Genomic DNA, 15,452 nt, shown 5'->3' with positions numbered 1-15,452 from the left:
TTTAGGATGTTAATTTAGCTTTACTGATGTTTCCAAAGACCTGTTTGCAGGATTTCAACTAGGCCGACAGTAGCCTACTTCAAACCAAATGTTTTTCAGAACTGCAAATGTATATGACATTGATCATGACATCTATTATCAACAGCTGTTATTGTTGCAATATGCATTTATGTCCCTTACAAAAAAAGATTGCAGTTTTGAAACTACAGTAAAAGTGCAGTAACGGCAGTCGACTGTGGTATTGTGGAAGCAGTAATTACAGATAACTGCAGTTACACTGCAAAATTATTGCATAATTTTTTTAAATTTTGGACGCAGTGTTGGCAGAACACTGCAGTTATACTGCACTCTGACTGCAATATTTTTTCGTCAGGGGTGTGTCCGTGTGTGTGTGTGTGTGTGTGTAAACACATTTTGATTTGCAGGTGAGGGAATTATTGAGATAAAGATTCTGTGGTGGTAAATGATTCATGTGTTAATACGATGCAATTTTTGAGGACATACCTCAACCACCAGAGCTAGGTGTAAACAAACAGATACTATGGACCAGACCTAGAGGTAAACAAACAGATACTATGGACCAGACCTAAAGGTAAACAAGCAGATGCTATGGACCAGAGCTAGAGGGTAAACAAACAGATGCTATGGACCAAAGCTAGAGGGTAAACAAACAGATGCTATGGACCAGACCTAGAGGTAAACAAACAGATGCTATGGACCAGACCTAGAGGTAAACAAACAGATGCTATGGACCAGACCTAAAGGTAAACAAACAGATGCTATGGACCAGACCTAAAGGTAAACAAACAGATGCTATGGACCAGACCTAAAGGTAAACAAACAGATGCTATGGACCAGACCTAAAGGTAAACAAACAGATGCTATGGACCAGAGCTAGAGGGTAAACAAACAGATGCTATGGACCAGAGCTAGATGTAAACAAACAGATGCTATAGACCAGAGCTAGAGGGTAAACAAACAGATGCTATGGACCAGACCTAGAGGTAAACAAACAGATACTATGGACCAGAGCTAGAGGGTAAACAAACAGATGCTATGGACCAGAGCTAGAGGGTAAACAAACAGATGCTATGGACCAGAGCTAGATGTAAACAAACAGATGCTATGGACCAGAGCTAGAGGTAAACAAACAGATGCTATGGACCAGAGCTAGATGTAAACAAACAGATGCTATGGACCAGAGCTAGATGTAAACAAACAGATGCTATGGACCAGAGCTAGAGGGTAAACAAACAGATGCTATGGACCAGAGCAAGAGGGTAAACAAACAGATGCTATAGACCAGACCTAGATGTAAACAAACAGATGCTTTGGACCAGAGCTAGAGGTAAACAAACAGATGCTATGGACCAGAGCTAGAGGTAAACAAACAGATGCTATGGACCAGAGCTAGAGGGTAAACAAACAGATGCCATAGACCAGACCTAGATGTAAATAAACAGATGCTATGGACCAGACCTAGAGGGTAAACAAACAGATGCTATGGACCAGAGCTAGATGTAAACAAACAGATGCTATAGACCAGAGCTAGAGGGTAAACAAACAGATGCTATGGACCAGAGCTAGAGGGTAAACAAACAGATGCTATGGACCAGAGCTAGAGGGTAAACAAACAGATGCTATGGACCAGAGCTAGATGTAAACAAACAGATTCTATGGACCAGAACTAGAGGGTAAACAAACAGATGCTATGGACCAGACCTAGAGGTAAACAAACAGATACTATGGACCAGACCTAGAGGTAAACAAACAGATACTATGGACCAGACCTAGAGGTAAACAAACAGATGCTATGGACCAGAGCTAGAGGGTAAACAAACAGATGCTTTGGACCAGAGCTAGATGTAAACAAACAGATGCTATGGACCAGAGCTAGATGTAAACAAACAGATGCTATGGACCAGAGCTAGAGGGTAAACAAACAGATGCTACGGACCAGACCTAGAGGTAAACAAACAGATACTATGGACCAGACCTAGAGGTAAACAAACAGATACTATGGACCAGACCTAGAGGTAAACAAACAGATGCTATGGACCAGAGCTAGAGGGTAAACAAACAGATGCTTTGGACCAGAGCTAGATGTAAACAAACAGATGCTATGGACCAGAGCTAGATGTAAACAAACAGATGCTATGGACCAGAGCTAGAGGGTAAACAAACAGATGCTATGGACCAGACCTAAAGGTAAACAAACAGATGCTATGGACCAGAGCTAGAGGTAAACAAACAGATGCTTTGGACTAGACCTAGAGGTAAACAAACAGATGCTTTGGACCAGAGCTAGATGTAAACAAACAAATGCTATGGACCAGAGCTAGAGGTAAACAAACAGATGCTTTGGACCAGACCTAGAGGTAAACAAACAGATGCTATGGACCAGACCTAGAGGTAAACAAACAGAACTAAAACTAACGTAAACCTTTGTAACCTGTTAGCTGTTAGTTCTGACAGCGGCTAGTAGACGAGACGACCTCTGACCTTGTCACAGCTCACAGCACTCCTCTGGTCTGGTTGGACTGTTGTTGAAGGCAGACAGAGAAACTGTATGTGTGTCTGAGAGCAGGATCTTTGGGGATAAGGAAGGTACAGCCACAGACAGACACACCACTGGGAGGAGCCAAGGCAGTCCAATGAACTAATGAGAGCCTAAGTAGAGGATGATTGACACACTGAAGCCCCCCCCCCTCCAGCCACTGCTAGTAGTGTGTCTGATAAAGCGTCAGGCTTTATCATAGCTGCAACCAGGACACAACCTCAGTCAGTGACTCTGCATAAAACTGCCAACTGGAACATGCTGAGGCATTCTCTCCAGCCGACAACATGGAACACGCTGAGGCATTCTCTCCAGCCGACAACATGGAACACGCTGAGGCATTCTCTCCAGCCGACAACATGGAACACGCTGAGGCATTCTCTCCAGCCGACAACATGGAACACGCTGAGGCATTCTCTCCAGCCGACAACATGGAACACGCTGAGGCATTCTCTCCAGCCGACAACATGGAACACGCTGAGGCATTCTCTCCAGCCGACAACATGGAACACGCTGAGGCATTCTCTCCAGCCGACAACATGGACTTTGGGAACCTGGCTTCAATCGGTGGGGGGGCAGCCTTTGAGGGAGGCAAGCAATTTAAACCAGTGAGCCAGTTAGAACCAGTGAGCCAGTTAGAACCAGTGAGCCAGTTAGAACCAGTGAGCCAGTTAGAACCAGTGAGCCAGTTAGAACCAGTGAGCCAGTTAGAACCAGTGAGACGGTTAGAACCAGTGAGCCAGTTAGAACCAGTGAGCCAGTTAGAACCAGTGAGCCAGTTAGAACCAGTGAGCCAGTTTGAACCAGTGAGACGGTTAGAACCAGTGAGCCAGTTAGAACCAGTGAGCCAGTTAGAACCAGTGAGCCAGTTAGAACCAGTGAGCCAGTTAGAACCAGTGAGACGGTTTGAACCAGTGAGCCAGTTAGAACCAGTGAGCCAGTTAGAACCAGTGAGCCAGTTAGAACCAGTGAGCCAGTTTGAACCAGTGAGCCAGTTTGAACCAGTGAGCCAGTTAGAACCAGTGAGACGGTTTGAACCAGTGAGCCAGTTTGAACCAGTGAGACGGTTAGAACCAGTGAGCCAGTTAGAACCAGTGAGCCAGTTAGAACCAGTGAGCCAGTTAGAACCAGTGAGCCAGTTTTAACCAGTGAGCCAGTTAGAACCAGTGAGCCAGTTAGAACCAGTGAGACGGTTAGAACCAGTGAGCCAGTTAGAACCAGTGAGCCAGTTAGAACCAGTGAGCCAGTTAGAACCAGTGAGCCAGTTTGAACCAGTGAGCCAGTTAGAACCAGTGAGCCAGTTTGAACCAGTGAGACGGTTTGAACCAGTGAGCCAGTTAGAACCAGTGAGCCAGTTTGAACCAGTGAGACGGTTTGAACCAGTGAGCCAGTTAGAACCAGTGAGCCAGTTAGAACCAGTGAGACGGTTTGAACCAGTGAGCCAGTTAGAACGAGTGAGCCAGTTAGAACCAGTGAGCCAGTTAGAACCAGTGAGCCAGTTTGAACCAGTGAGCCAGTTAGAACCAGTGAGACAGTTTGAACCAGTGAGCCAGTTTGAACCAGTGAGACAGTTTGAACCAGTGAGACAGTTTGAACCAGTGAGCCGGTTAGAACCAGTGAGCCAGTTAGAACCAGTGAGCCAGTTAGAACCAGTGAGCCAGTTAGAACCAGTGAGCCAGTTTGAACCAGTGAGCCAGTTAGAACCAGTGAGCCAGTTAGAACCAGTGAGCCAGTTTGAACCAGTGAGCCAGTTTGAACCAGTGAGCCAGTTTGAACCAGTGAGCCAATTAGAACCAGTGAGCCAATTAGAACCAGTGAGCCAGTTAGAACCAGTGAGCCAGTTAGAACCAGTGAGCCAGTTAGAACCAGTGAGCCAGTTTGAACCAGTGAGCGAGTTAGAACCAGTGAGCCAGTTTGAACCAGTGAGCCAGTTTGATAAGTCAGATGAGTTGAAACAATGAGCAGACAGAGATAACTATATGGTACTATAGAGACCAGAGAATTAAGATGAACACTGTGTTCTGAGAGAGAAGACGACAGAGGCTTCCACTGTTGGCCCTTCTACAGGTAGAGAGTGTGTGTGTGCATAGTATGCATCTTGTGAGTATGTTCGCTTTTGTGCCCAGTGTATCTGGGTTAACAGTGTATTTGCTGTTACATAGCAATAACGTTTCAGGAGCAGTGCCCTCTGTGTGTGTACTGTCTGTACTGTGTGTACTGTCTGTACTGTCTGTACTGTGTGTACTGTCTGTACTGTGTGTACTATGTGTACTGTGTGTACTGTCTGTACTGTCTGTACTGTGTGTACTGTCTGTACTGTGTGTACTGTCTGTACTGTCTGTACTGTCTGTACTGTCTGTACTGTGTGTACTGTGTGCACTGTGTGTACTGTCTGTACTGGGTGTACTATGTGTACTGTGTGTACTATGTGTACTGTGTGTACTGTGTGTACTGTCTGTACTGTGTGTACTGTGTGTACTGTGTGTACTGTGTGTGAGAACCTAGTGCTATAGTGCCAGATGTAGTGAAAGAAAGGTTAAGGTTAATACTGGCTTTTTAATCCTGCTGAGTTCCTAATGGAACCCTATTCCCTATTTACTGTAGTGCACTACCAGGGCCAGGGCTGGTCAAAGATAGGGCACTATATAGGGAATAGTGTGCCGTTTGGGACACAGTTGTAGTAAACATGACGGACTCACCTGTGTTCTCTAACAGGCAGTCAGGCTGTCAGTAGTTCTATTGAAGTTCTACTAGTTTGTGTTCATGTTCTACTAATTCTAGTCAATGCAGATCAACACAGTGAAGTGTGAGGTAACTAGCTGCATGGGGGTTCACTGCCCTCATTTCTTTTAGTACTTCATATTTTGGCGCTAGTCCCGCCTCATCTCCTCTTACTTTCCAAAAATACCCCTGTGACTGAACAGGGGCACCGATGGTGTGGTCAGAAATTGCGGGACCCACCACCACTACTATCGAGCTTCACCACCACCCCTCTGACCAGCAACACAAAGTCCCATAGGAGGAACCCGAAAGTGAAGCAGGAAGTAAGCGGCAGTGGCAGCAGAGAGCATGCTGGGGTGTGGGGGCGGGGCAAAGCTGCGCCACAGTTTGACGGTGGCCTCGGGATTCGTTGAAAACCTGTGTTTCTCGGGGATAGCGTACGGCTGGGCGTCGCTGGTGTTCATCCTTAAGAACGACGGCTACTTCAGTGACCTCTGTGACATCACTGCCAACGCCACTGACACCGGTGACATTATCACGTTGTCAGGGGAGTGGCCCGGTGCTAGCATCATACAGTCAGGTGAGTCATGAGCTCGCACACACACTATTTCTCTCTCACACACACACACACAACCGCTTTCTCACACACAAAAGCGACTGAAGCTCACAAAAGCTCTCTCCCCTATCCCTCCTCTCTCTCTGAGACACCAGTAGACAGGATGAACAGTTCTCTCTGGTCTCTCCATCCATCTTTCCTTCTCGCCCTCTCTCCAATCCCAGCCCTCCATCTCTCTCTCTCTCTGTCCCAAAATGTAGCAGACAGGAGACAGGATGAACAGTTCTCTCTCTCCCCCATCCCTCCATCTCTCTCTCTCTCTCTCTCTCTCTCTCTCTCTCTCTCTCTCTCTCTCTCTCTCTCTCTCTCTCTCTCTCTCTCTCTCTCTCTCTCTCTCTCTCTCTCTCTCTCTCTCTCTCTCTCTCTCTCTCTCTCTCTCTCTCTCTCTCTCTCCTCTCTTCTCTCTCTCTCTCTCTCTCTCTCTCTCTCTCTCTCTCTCTCTCTCTCTCTCTCTCTCTCTCTCTCTCTCTCTCTCTCTCTCTCTCTCTCTCTCAGACTGTAGTGGCCAGGATGAACAGTTCTCTCTGGTCTTCACCGTCGCCTCCTTCTCCATGAACTTCCTGCGTTTCCCTCTGGGCTTCCTGTTCGACCGCTTCGGCACAATGGCGACCAGGCTCCTGGCCACGTGAGAATGTTTTATTATTGTTAACATTTTTTATTGATACCCATCATTTATTTTTGGGTCAACTAACTGGTGAGTGTTGTTTTTGCAACAATTGCTTTGTCTGAAATAGCACCCTATTCCCTATAGTGCACTACTGTTGACCAGAGCCCTACGGTATGAGCCCCGGTCTAAAGTAGTGCACTGGGACGGGGGGGGGGGAAAGGAATTTCCAGGTGAACCAAAAGGAGAGCAGTTATTGATAAAAAATCTATAAATGATCTCTCCGGTTTATTACAAGAGTTCAGGGAAAACCTCCAGAACAGAAGCAGAGAACATTTCTAATGTTAATCACATTATCACAGAAGATTCTGGAAACACCAGCCTGAGAGACTTGTAGGAATTCTCATCATCAGTTGCTACAGAATCAGAGTGTCACAGAGACACAGTGTGTTTGGCGTCAAACCTGAACCACATTTCAGATACAGACAGTGTGTTTATAGATTTTTCCGCTGACAATGTGTCACGCCCTGACCTTAGAGATCCTTTTTATGTCTCTATTTTGGTTGGTCAGGGCCTGAGTTTGGGTGGGCATTCTATGTCTGGTGTTCTATGTTGTCCTTGTTTTGTATTTCTATGTGTTTGGCCTGGTATGGTTCTCAATCAGAGGCAGCTGTCTATCGTTGTCTCTGATTGAGAATCATACTTAGGTAGCCTCATCCCACCTGTGTTTGTGGGTGGTTGTTTTCTGTTTTGTGTGTTCACCTTACAGAACTGTTCGTTTGTCGTTTTTGTTGTTTTGTCAAGTGTTTCATGTTTTAATTAAAATAATGAACACTTGCCATGCTGCACCTTGGTCCTCCTCTCCTTCTCCAGACAACGATCGTGACACAATGATTTAATTTTTTTATTTAATTTTTAATTTCACCTTTATTCAACCAGGTAGGCAAGTTGAGAACAAGTTCTCATTTGCAACTGCGACCTGGCCAAGATAAAGCATCGACACATACAACAACGCAGAGTTACACATGGAATAAACAAAACATACAGTCAAAAATACAGTAGAAAAAAGATAACAAGAAGTCTATATACAGTGAGAGCAAATGAGGTAAGATAAGAGAGTTAAGGCAATAAATAGGCCATGGTGGCGAAGTAATTACAATATAGCAATTAAACACTGGAATGGTAGATGTACAGAATATGAATGTGCAAGTAGAGATACTGGGGTACAAAGGAGCAAGATAAATAAATAAATACAGTATGGGGATGAGGTAGATAGATGGGCTGTTTACATGATGACAATGGTGATGGTATTTTCCACATTTTGTTACGTTACAGCCTTACTCAAATTTATTACATTGTTTTCCCCCTCATCAATCTGCACACAATACCCCATAATGACAGAGCAAAAACAGGTTTTGGGAAATGTTTGCTAATTTATTCAAAATAAAAAACTGATACCCCCATTTACATAGGTATTCAGACCTTTTTTACTCAGTAGTTTGTTGAAGCACCTTTGGCAGCGATTACAGCATTGAGTCTTCTTGGGTATGTCGCTACAAGCTTGGCACACCTGTATTTGGGGAGTTTCTCCCATTCTCTGCAGATCCTCTCAAGCTCTGTCAGGTTGGATGGGGAGCATTGCTGCACAGCTTTTTTTAGGTCTCTTCAAACATTTTCGATCAGATTCATGTCTGGGCCACTTCACAACATTGAGACTTGTCCCGAAGCCACTCCTACGTTATCTTGGCTGTGTCCTTAGGGGTCATTGTCCTGTTGCAAGGTGAACCTTCGCCCCAACCTGCACTCTGGAGCAGGTTTTCATCAAGGATCTCTCTGTACTTTGCTCCGTTCAGGTTTCCCTCAATCCTGACTAGTCTCCCAGTCCCTGTCGCTGAAAAACATCCCCACAGCATGATGCTGCCACCACCATGCTTCACTGTAGGGATGGTGCCAGGTTTCGTACAGATGTGACACTTAGCATTCAGGCCAACATTTTGTTTCTCATGGTCTGAGAGTCTTTAGGTGCCTTTTGGCAAACTCCAAGCGGGCTGTCATGTGCCTTTTACGGAGGAGTGGTTTCCGTCTGGCCACTCTACCATAAAGGCCAGATGGTGGAGTGCTGCAAAGATGGTTGTCCTAAAGGAAGGTTCTCCCATCTCCACAGAGGAACTATAGAGTTCTGTCAGAGTTATCATTGGGTTCTTGGTCACTTCCCTGACCAAGGCCCTTCTCCCCCGATTGCTCATTTTGGCTGGGCGGCCAACTCTAGGAAGAGTCTTGGTGGTTCCAAACTTCTTCCATTTAAGAATGATGGCCAATGTGGTCTTGGGGACTTTAATGCTGCAGAATTTTTTTGTACCCTTCCACAGATCTGTGTCTTGACATAATCCTGTCTTGGAGCTCTGCAGACAATTCCTTCGACGTCATGGCTTGGTTTTTGCTCTGACATGCACTGTCAACTGTGGGACCTTATAGACAGGTGTGTGCCTTTACAAATCATGTCCAGTCAATTGAATTTACCACAGGTGGACTCCAATCAAGTTGTAGAAACATCTCAAGGATGATCAATGGAAACAGGATGCACCTGGGCTCAATTTCGAGTCTCGTAGCAAAGGGTCTGAATACTTATGCAAATAAGGTATTTATTTTATTTCATAAACCTGTTTTCACTTCATCATTATGGGGTATTGTGTGTAGATTGCTGAGGATTTAAAAAATATTTATTTTTAGAATAAGGCTGTGTGGATAAAGTCAAGGGGTCTGAATACTATCCGAAAGCACTGTGTCTCTAAATCAATGTTATCATGACACCAAACCATCACAAAACGACCCATGCTCATAACCTCCCTCGCCCCTACCACCCTCCCTCACCTGCCTCCCTCGCCCCTACCACCCTTCCTCACCTGCCTCCCTCGCCCCTACCACCCTTCCTCACCTGCCTCCCTCGCCCCTACCACCCTCCCTCACCTGCCTCCCTCGCCCCTACCACCCTTCCTCCCTGCCTGCGTCTTCTTTTCCAGATGTCTATACACCACGGGGACCTTGTTGATCACTGGCTCCAGTCCAGGTATTTTTATAACATATTGAAATGTCGGTTAGCGTGTCTAGACCTTCGGTCTCTAATTGACGTTATCATTTTTTATTGAGGAATTATTGCCCCCCCCCCCCCCCCGCTTCTCTCTCACACACACAGAGCAGTCAGCGTTGCTGTTTCCTGCCATCTCGTGTCTGATCACATCTGGAATGTTGTTCTACACCACCAATGCTCAGGTTGGTCTCTTTCAAAGCTACAGTCTGTCATTTCTATGTCATGACATGCATTTGGTCAACAAATGGTAAACTTGTGGTCATCTCTGTACCTCTGTCTTCTTCAGGTGGGGAACCTGTTCGACAGCCACCGTTCCACGGTCATATCGGTCTACGCCGGGGCCTTCGACTCCTCCGCCGCTGTCTTCCTCATCATCAAGGTAACACAGCATCTTCCTTATGACTATCCTTATGACTATTCCTCAATGTGGGACATGTTTAATGAGGGTTTATACTGTTTAAAACCTCCTGACTTCCTGAATATTCCTCAATGTGGGACATGTTTAATGAGGGTTTATACTGTTTAAAACCTTCTGACTTCCTGAATATTCCTCAATGTGGGACATGTTTAATGAGGGTTTATACTGTTGAAAACATCCTAACTTCCTGAATATTCCTCAATGTGGGACAGGTTTAATGAGGGTTTGAACTGTTTAAAACCTCCTGACTTCCTGAATATTCCTCAATGTGGGACATGTTTAATGAGGGTTTATACTGTTTAAAACCTTCTGACTTCCTGAATATTCCTCAATGTGGGACATGTTTAATGAGGGTTTATACTGTTTAAAACCTTCTGACTTCCTGAATATTCCTCAATGTGGGACATGTTTAATGAGGGTTTATACTGTTGAAAACCTTCTGACTTCCTGAATATTCCTCAATGTGGGACATGTTTAATGAGGGTTTATACTGTTTAAAACCTTCTGACTTCCTGAATATTCCTCAATGTGGGACATGTTTAATGAGGGTTTATACTGTTGAAAACATCCTAACTTCCTGAATATTCCTCAATGTGGGACATGTTTAATGAGGGTTTATACTGTTGAAAACCTTCTGACTTCCTGAATATTCCTCAATGTGGGACATGTTTAATGAGGGTTTGAACTGTTTAAAAACTCCTGACTTCCTGAAAATTCCTCAATGTGGGACAGATTTCCTGTGTTTGAACTGTTGCACAGTCAGCACATGCTGTTTTCAGAAGGGACTACAACAACTCAAATGTAGCATCTCTAGATGAACCATGAATCCAAACGGTCATTAATGATTTGCTTCTCCTCAATCTGACCTTTGACTGACTGCTTTATTCCATTGTGACAGATGCAGATACTTAGCTCAGGCAAAAACATCAATGATTTAAGTAATCACTGATAATCAAAAGCGGTGAAGTAAGGATTCATACATGCTGTATATAACCTCTCCCTCTTTCTCTCTCTCTCTCTCTGAAGTTTTTGTATGAAAGAGGGATCTCTTTCCACTCCTCCTTCCTCGTTCTCTCCGTCTGCAGCGTCATCCACGTCTTCCGGACATTCTTCCTCATGCCCAAGACCCACATCCCCTACCCACTCCCCGACAGATACGCTTACGGGTCAGAAGAACTGTGACTCCCACGATGCACCACCACACCACACAACCAGACTAACAGTTACCATGGTGACCGACCACTATGGAAGCCAAACAGGACTGTCGTCGCCGTGATTTTAAAGCGGTGACTCTGACTCAGCTCTTTGTGACAGGGTGAGCTGCGGTGGCCGGCGTTGGAAGAGAGAGGGAGAGAGAGGAGATAAGGAGGGAGGAGGAGGAGAGAGAAAAGGAGATGTGAATGCCAAATATCAGAGGAATGCTGTGTTACAGAAGGCCGAGAGTGCCCCGCTGCAGTTGCAGGACAAAGCAGGACCTTCCAGACCCGATCAGCCTGAGAGAGGTAAGAAACCTGGTCATCCCAGTCAATTCAATTAAATATAAAGGGCTTTATTGGCATGAAATAGTCCTACATATTGTAAAAGTTAAAAAGCACTGAGAAAGTGAGCAACGTCATTCACTCAGACACCTCATACAGCCACACGAGCATCATAGAATATTTCCCCAACCAACACCCAGTCTCTGTCCTCCTCCCTTCCTCCGTCTCTCCCTCTCTCTCTGTCCTTCAACCCCCCTCCTTCTCTCTCTCTCTGTCCTTCCCCCCTCTCCGTCTGTCTCTCTCTCTCTCTGTCCTTCAACCCCCCTCCTTCTCTCTCTCTCTGTCCTTCACCCCTCTCCTTCTCTCTCTCTCTCTCTCTCTCTCTCTCAGTTACCAGTTTTAGGAGTTGTGTCCTGTCCTGGTTCTTCCTGTGGCACCTGGTCTGGGTGGCTGTCATGCAGTTCTGTCACTTCCTGTTCATCGCCACGCTGAACCCCATGCTCAACCGGCTGGCCAACAGAGACCAGACCCTGGGTAAAAACTACCAGAAAAACACAAATACAACTATTTTTCTGCCTCTGTGTAGACTACTTCTCTAATTTAGTGGTTAGTGGTTTCTGTACAGCACTTCGAGATATTAGCTGATGTACGAAGGGCTATATAAAATAAACTTGATTTGATTATCAATGCTGTTCTTTTCTCTCTCTCTTCCTCCGTCTGTCTCTTGTTCTCTATCTCTACCCCCACCTTCTCTCTCTCTTTCACCCCCCCTCTCTCTTTCTTTCTTTCAGTGAGTCAGTACACCAATGCCTTTGCCTTCACCCAGCTCTGTGGGGTCCTCTGTGGTCCCTGGAACGGCCTCATCATGGACAGACACAAGGGGAAGCCACTGGCTCCAGGTGGGTGACATCATTGACGTTAAGGGCAGGTGACGGTGTGGGCATTAGAATAAGAATCACCTTTATTAACCAAGTACATTTACACATAGTCACAATGTTACCTGGTGATACGGTGCTGCTAGTGATAGACAACATTTACACACAGTCACAATGTTACCTGGTGATATGGTGCTGCTAGTGATAGACAACATTTACACACAGTCACAATGTTACCTGATGATATGGTGCTGCTAGTGATAGACAACATTTACACACAGTCACAATGTTACCTGGTGATATGGTGCTGCTAGTGATAGACAACATTTACACACAGTCACAATGTTACCTGGTGATATGGTGCTGCTAGTGATAGACACCACATAGTCACAATGTTACCTGGTGATATGGTGCTGCTAGTGATAGACAACATTTACACACAGTCACAATGTTACCTGGTGATATGGTGCTGCTAGTGATAGACAACATTTACACACAGTCACAATGTTACCTGGTGATATGGTGCTGCTAGTGATAGACAACACACAGTCACAGTGTTACCTGGTGATATGGTGCTGCTAGTGATAGACAACACATAGTCACAATGTTACCTGGTGATATGGTGCTGCTAGTGATAGACAACACACAGTCACAGTGTTACCTGGTGATATGGTGCTGCTAGTGATAGACAACACATAGTCACAATGTTACCTGGTGATATGGTGCTGCTAGTGATAGACAACATTTAGAGACAGAATACAGACAATGAAGTTTAAACAAAAATTACATACATTATATTATAAACTGGCTGGTTCGAGCCCTGAATGCTGATTGGCTGACAGCCGTGGTATATCAGACCGTATTCCATGGGTATGACAAAACATGTATTTTTACTACTCTAATTACGTTGGTAACCAGTTTATAACAGCAATAAGGCACCTCAGGTTTGTGGTATATGGCCAATATACCACGGCTAAGGACTGTATACAGGCAGTCTGCGTTGCGTCGTGTGTAAGAACAGCCCTTAGCCGTGGTATATTGGACATATACCTCAAACCCCCTCAGGCCTTATTGCTTAATTAGGTGTCTTTAGGTGGCCATTTTGTGAAGTAGTCTGGCCTGACTGCTGGCTGTGGATCTGCAGTTGCACTTTGTGATAACTGTTGATTGGTTGATACATCTATTGATTTAGATGGTGAATAAGTCCTGGAAAAGCTTACAGCTGTAGTTAAAGATGGACTCTATTTATTTAAACACAGTAGACCCAAGCAACAAGCAGTTAAAATGAAAGTCGTAAGTATCTCAATCAACCTTTCATCCTCACCTAACTCTTTCTATGTCTTTCCCCTCCCTCCCTCACCTCTCTCCGACCCTCTCTCTCTCCCTCACCTCCCTCCCTCCCACATCTCTCTGACACACTCTCCCATCTCTCTACCCCTCTTTCTCTCCCAAAAGGAGAGACGAAGCAAGAAGCCGACCTGCGCTCCTCTTCTCTCTCCCTCTTCCTCACCTCCCTCCAGTGCCTCATCTTCTACGTCTGCTTCTCTTCTCCTCTCCTTCCTCTCCAGTACCTCACCTTCATCCTGCAAGTCCTCAACAGTGCCTTCATCTATGGTGGACACCAAGCCTTCCTCACCATCGCGTACGTTCACACTGTGTGTGTTATGTCTCCTATCCTAAAGCACCCCCAGCCCCACCACAGCAATTTAACCCTACCTCTACCACCATTACTACTATTGCTTTTACCATCGAGGACCACTTTGGAAATAAGCATTTTAATTAATACTTTAAAGTGATATCCTCTGGGTCCACATTATACATTTTGTTGTATATGTCTGTTACCTAAAATAAATTCAATTCAACAAAAGAAAACTCCACTAGTCATCCATTAGTTTAATCCGTCTGTCTTCTTCTTTTCCTCTCGTCTCCCCAACAGGTTTCCCGGCTGCCATTTTGGTAAGTTGTCTGGTATGATAACATCTCTGTCAGCTGTGGTTCTGCTGCTCCAGTTCCCTGTTCTACACCTCATCAGAGAGTTCCTGCATGGAGACCCTATCTATGTGAGTCAGTCAGTCAACTTCTTTATCCTACAGAAAACAGTAGGGGTCTCATACCTGTGTAATGAACTAGGGTTATATACCTTTGAGTGTTTACCAAGCCTCTCATCGAGTACCCGCTGTTGTTCTACGTATTTGGTGTATTCCAGAACTAGCACAACTGTTTCAACAAGTGAGGGGCTTGGTGATGACTAGATTGATGGAATCAGATGTGCTAGAACTGTAATACATTAAGTAAGTAGAATGGCTGGAGTACTGGAGAGGATGTTTTGGGAAACAGATAGACCACAGGCTCTGCACAAGGGGGGCTCAATCTTTGTGTTCTTCTTCCCACCTCTCCTCTCCTCCAGGTGAACGTGGGTCTGACCCTCCTCACCCTCCTCACCTTCATCCACCCCCTCCACGTCCACCTCCACTGCCGCTCTCTAGCCAATCAGAGGAGGGCTAAACAGGAAGTGACAAACTCGGGGTCAAAGGTCACGTGCAACAGGCTGGTGGGGATGTGACGATAAACCAACAACAACAGTGGTGCGTCTCAATAGTCTAAAGTCGCTTCCTCTCCTTGTCTCCTTTCCTTTGACAACATTGATCTGATTAAATTGGACAGGTGGAAAACAGGGTATATGTCCCAAATGGTGCCCTATCCCCTACATAGTGCACTACTTTTGATGGACCCTGGTTAAAAGTAGTGCACTATAGTTTTGCCAAAGGGTACATTGAGACACAGACAGGTGCCTCTGTAGGACGCCTTCCCTTCGCCATCTTGCTTTCACTTGTCCGGTGAAGGAGAGGAGACGAGGAGAGAAAGCATCTTTAGACTGTTAGGATGCATCCAGGACAATTGACACTACATCATCGACAATGCCACTGACTGTTCAAGGCAGGGCAAAGGAGGACAGTGCCAAAGTGAAGACCTACTGTAATGTGTGTGTTAACCTGTCTGATTGTAATAAAGAATACAACTAAACTGTGAAACAACAAAGTCCAAAGTATAGTTTAATTGATAAGTTGAATGGTCAAAATATCAATCACAATGGG

General features: G+C 45.3%; 1 protein-coding gene across 1 annotated transcript; it reads left to right on the top strand.

Annotated features, from left to right (window-relative positions):
- The first annotated feature begins 4,954 nt into the window (after positions 1-4,954).
- Positions 4,955-15,390, top strand: LOC129841583 (equilibrative nucleobase transporter 1-like). Its single transcript, XM_055909931.1, has 12 exons — positions 4,955-5,858; positions 6,390-6,519; positions 9,519-9,565; positions 9,692-9,768; positions 9,873-9,965; positions 11,031-11,170; positions 11,319-11,506; positions 11,873-12,016; positions 12,274-12,381; positions 13,813-13,999; positions 14,294-14,417; positions 14,765-15,390. Exons 1-12 carry the CDS (start codon positions 5,627-5,629, stop codon positions 14,918-14,920), a joined length of 1,626 nt encoding a protein of 541 aa, XP_055765906.1. The 5' UTR covers positions 4,955-5,626; the 3' UTR covers positions 14,921-15,390.
- The last annotated feature ends 62 nt before the right edge of the window (positions 15,391-15,452 follow it).

The sequence above is a fragment of the Salvelinus fontinalis genome, chromosome 42 (assembly GCF_029448725.1).
Source record: "Salvelinus fontinalis isolate EN_2023a chromosome 42, ASM2944872v1, whole genome shotgun sequence".
In the NCBI taxonomy this organism is placed as follows: Eukaryota; Metazoa; Chordata; class Actinopteri; order Salmoniformes; family Salmonidae; genus Salvelinus; species Salvelinus fontinalis.
The sequence above is the reverse complement of the archived record's forward strand: the minus strand, read 5'-3'. Positions and strand labels throughout refer to the sequence as shown.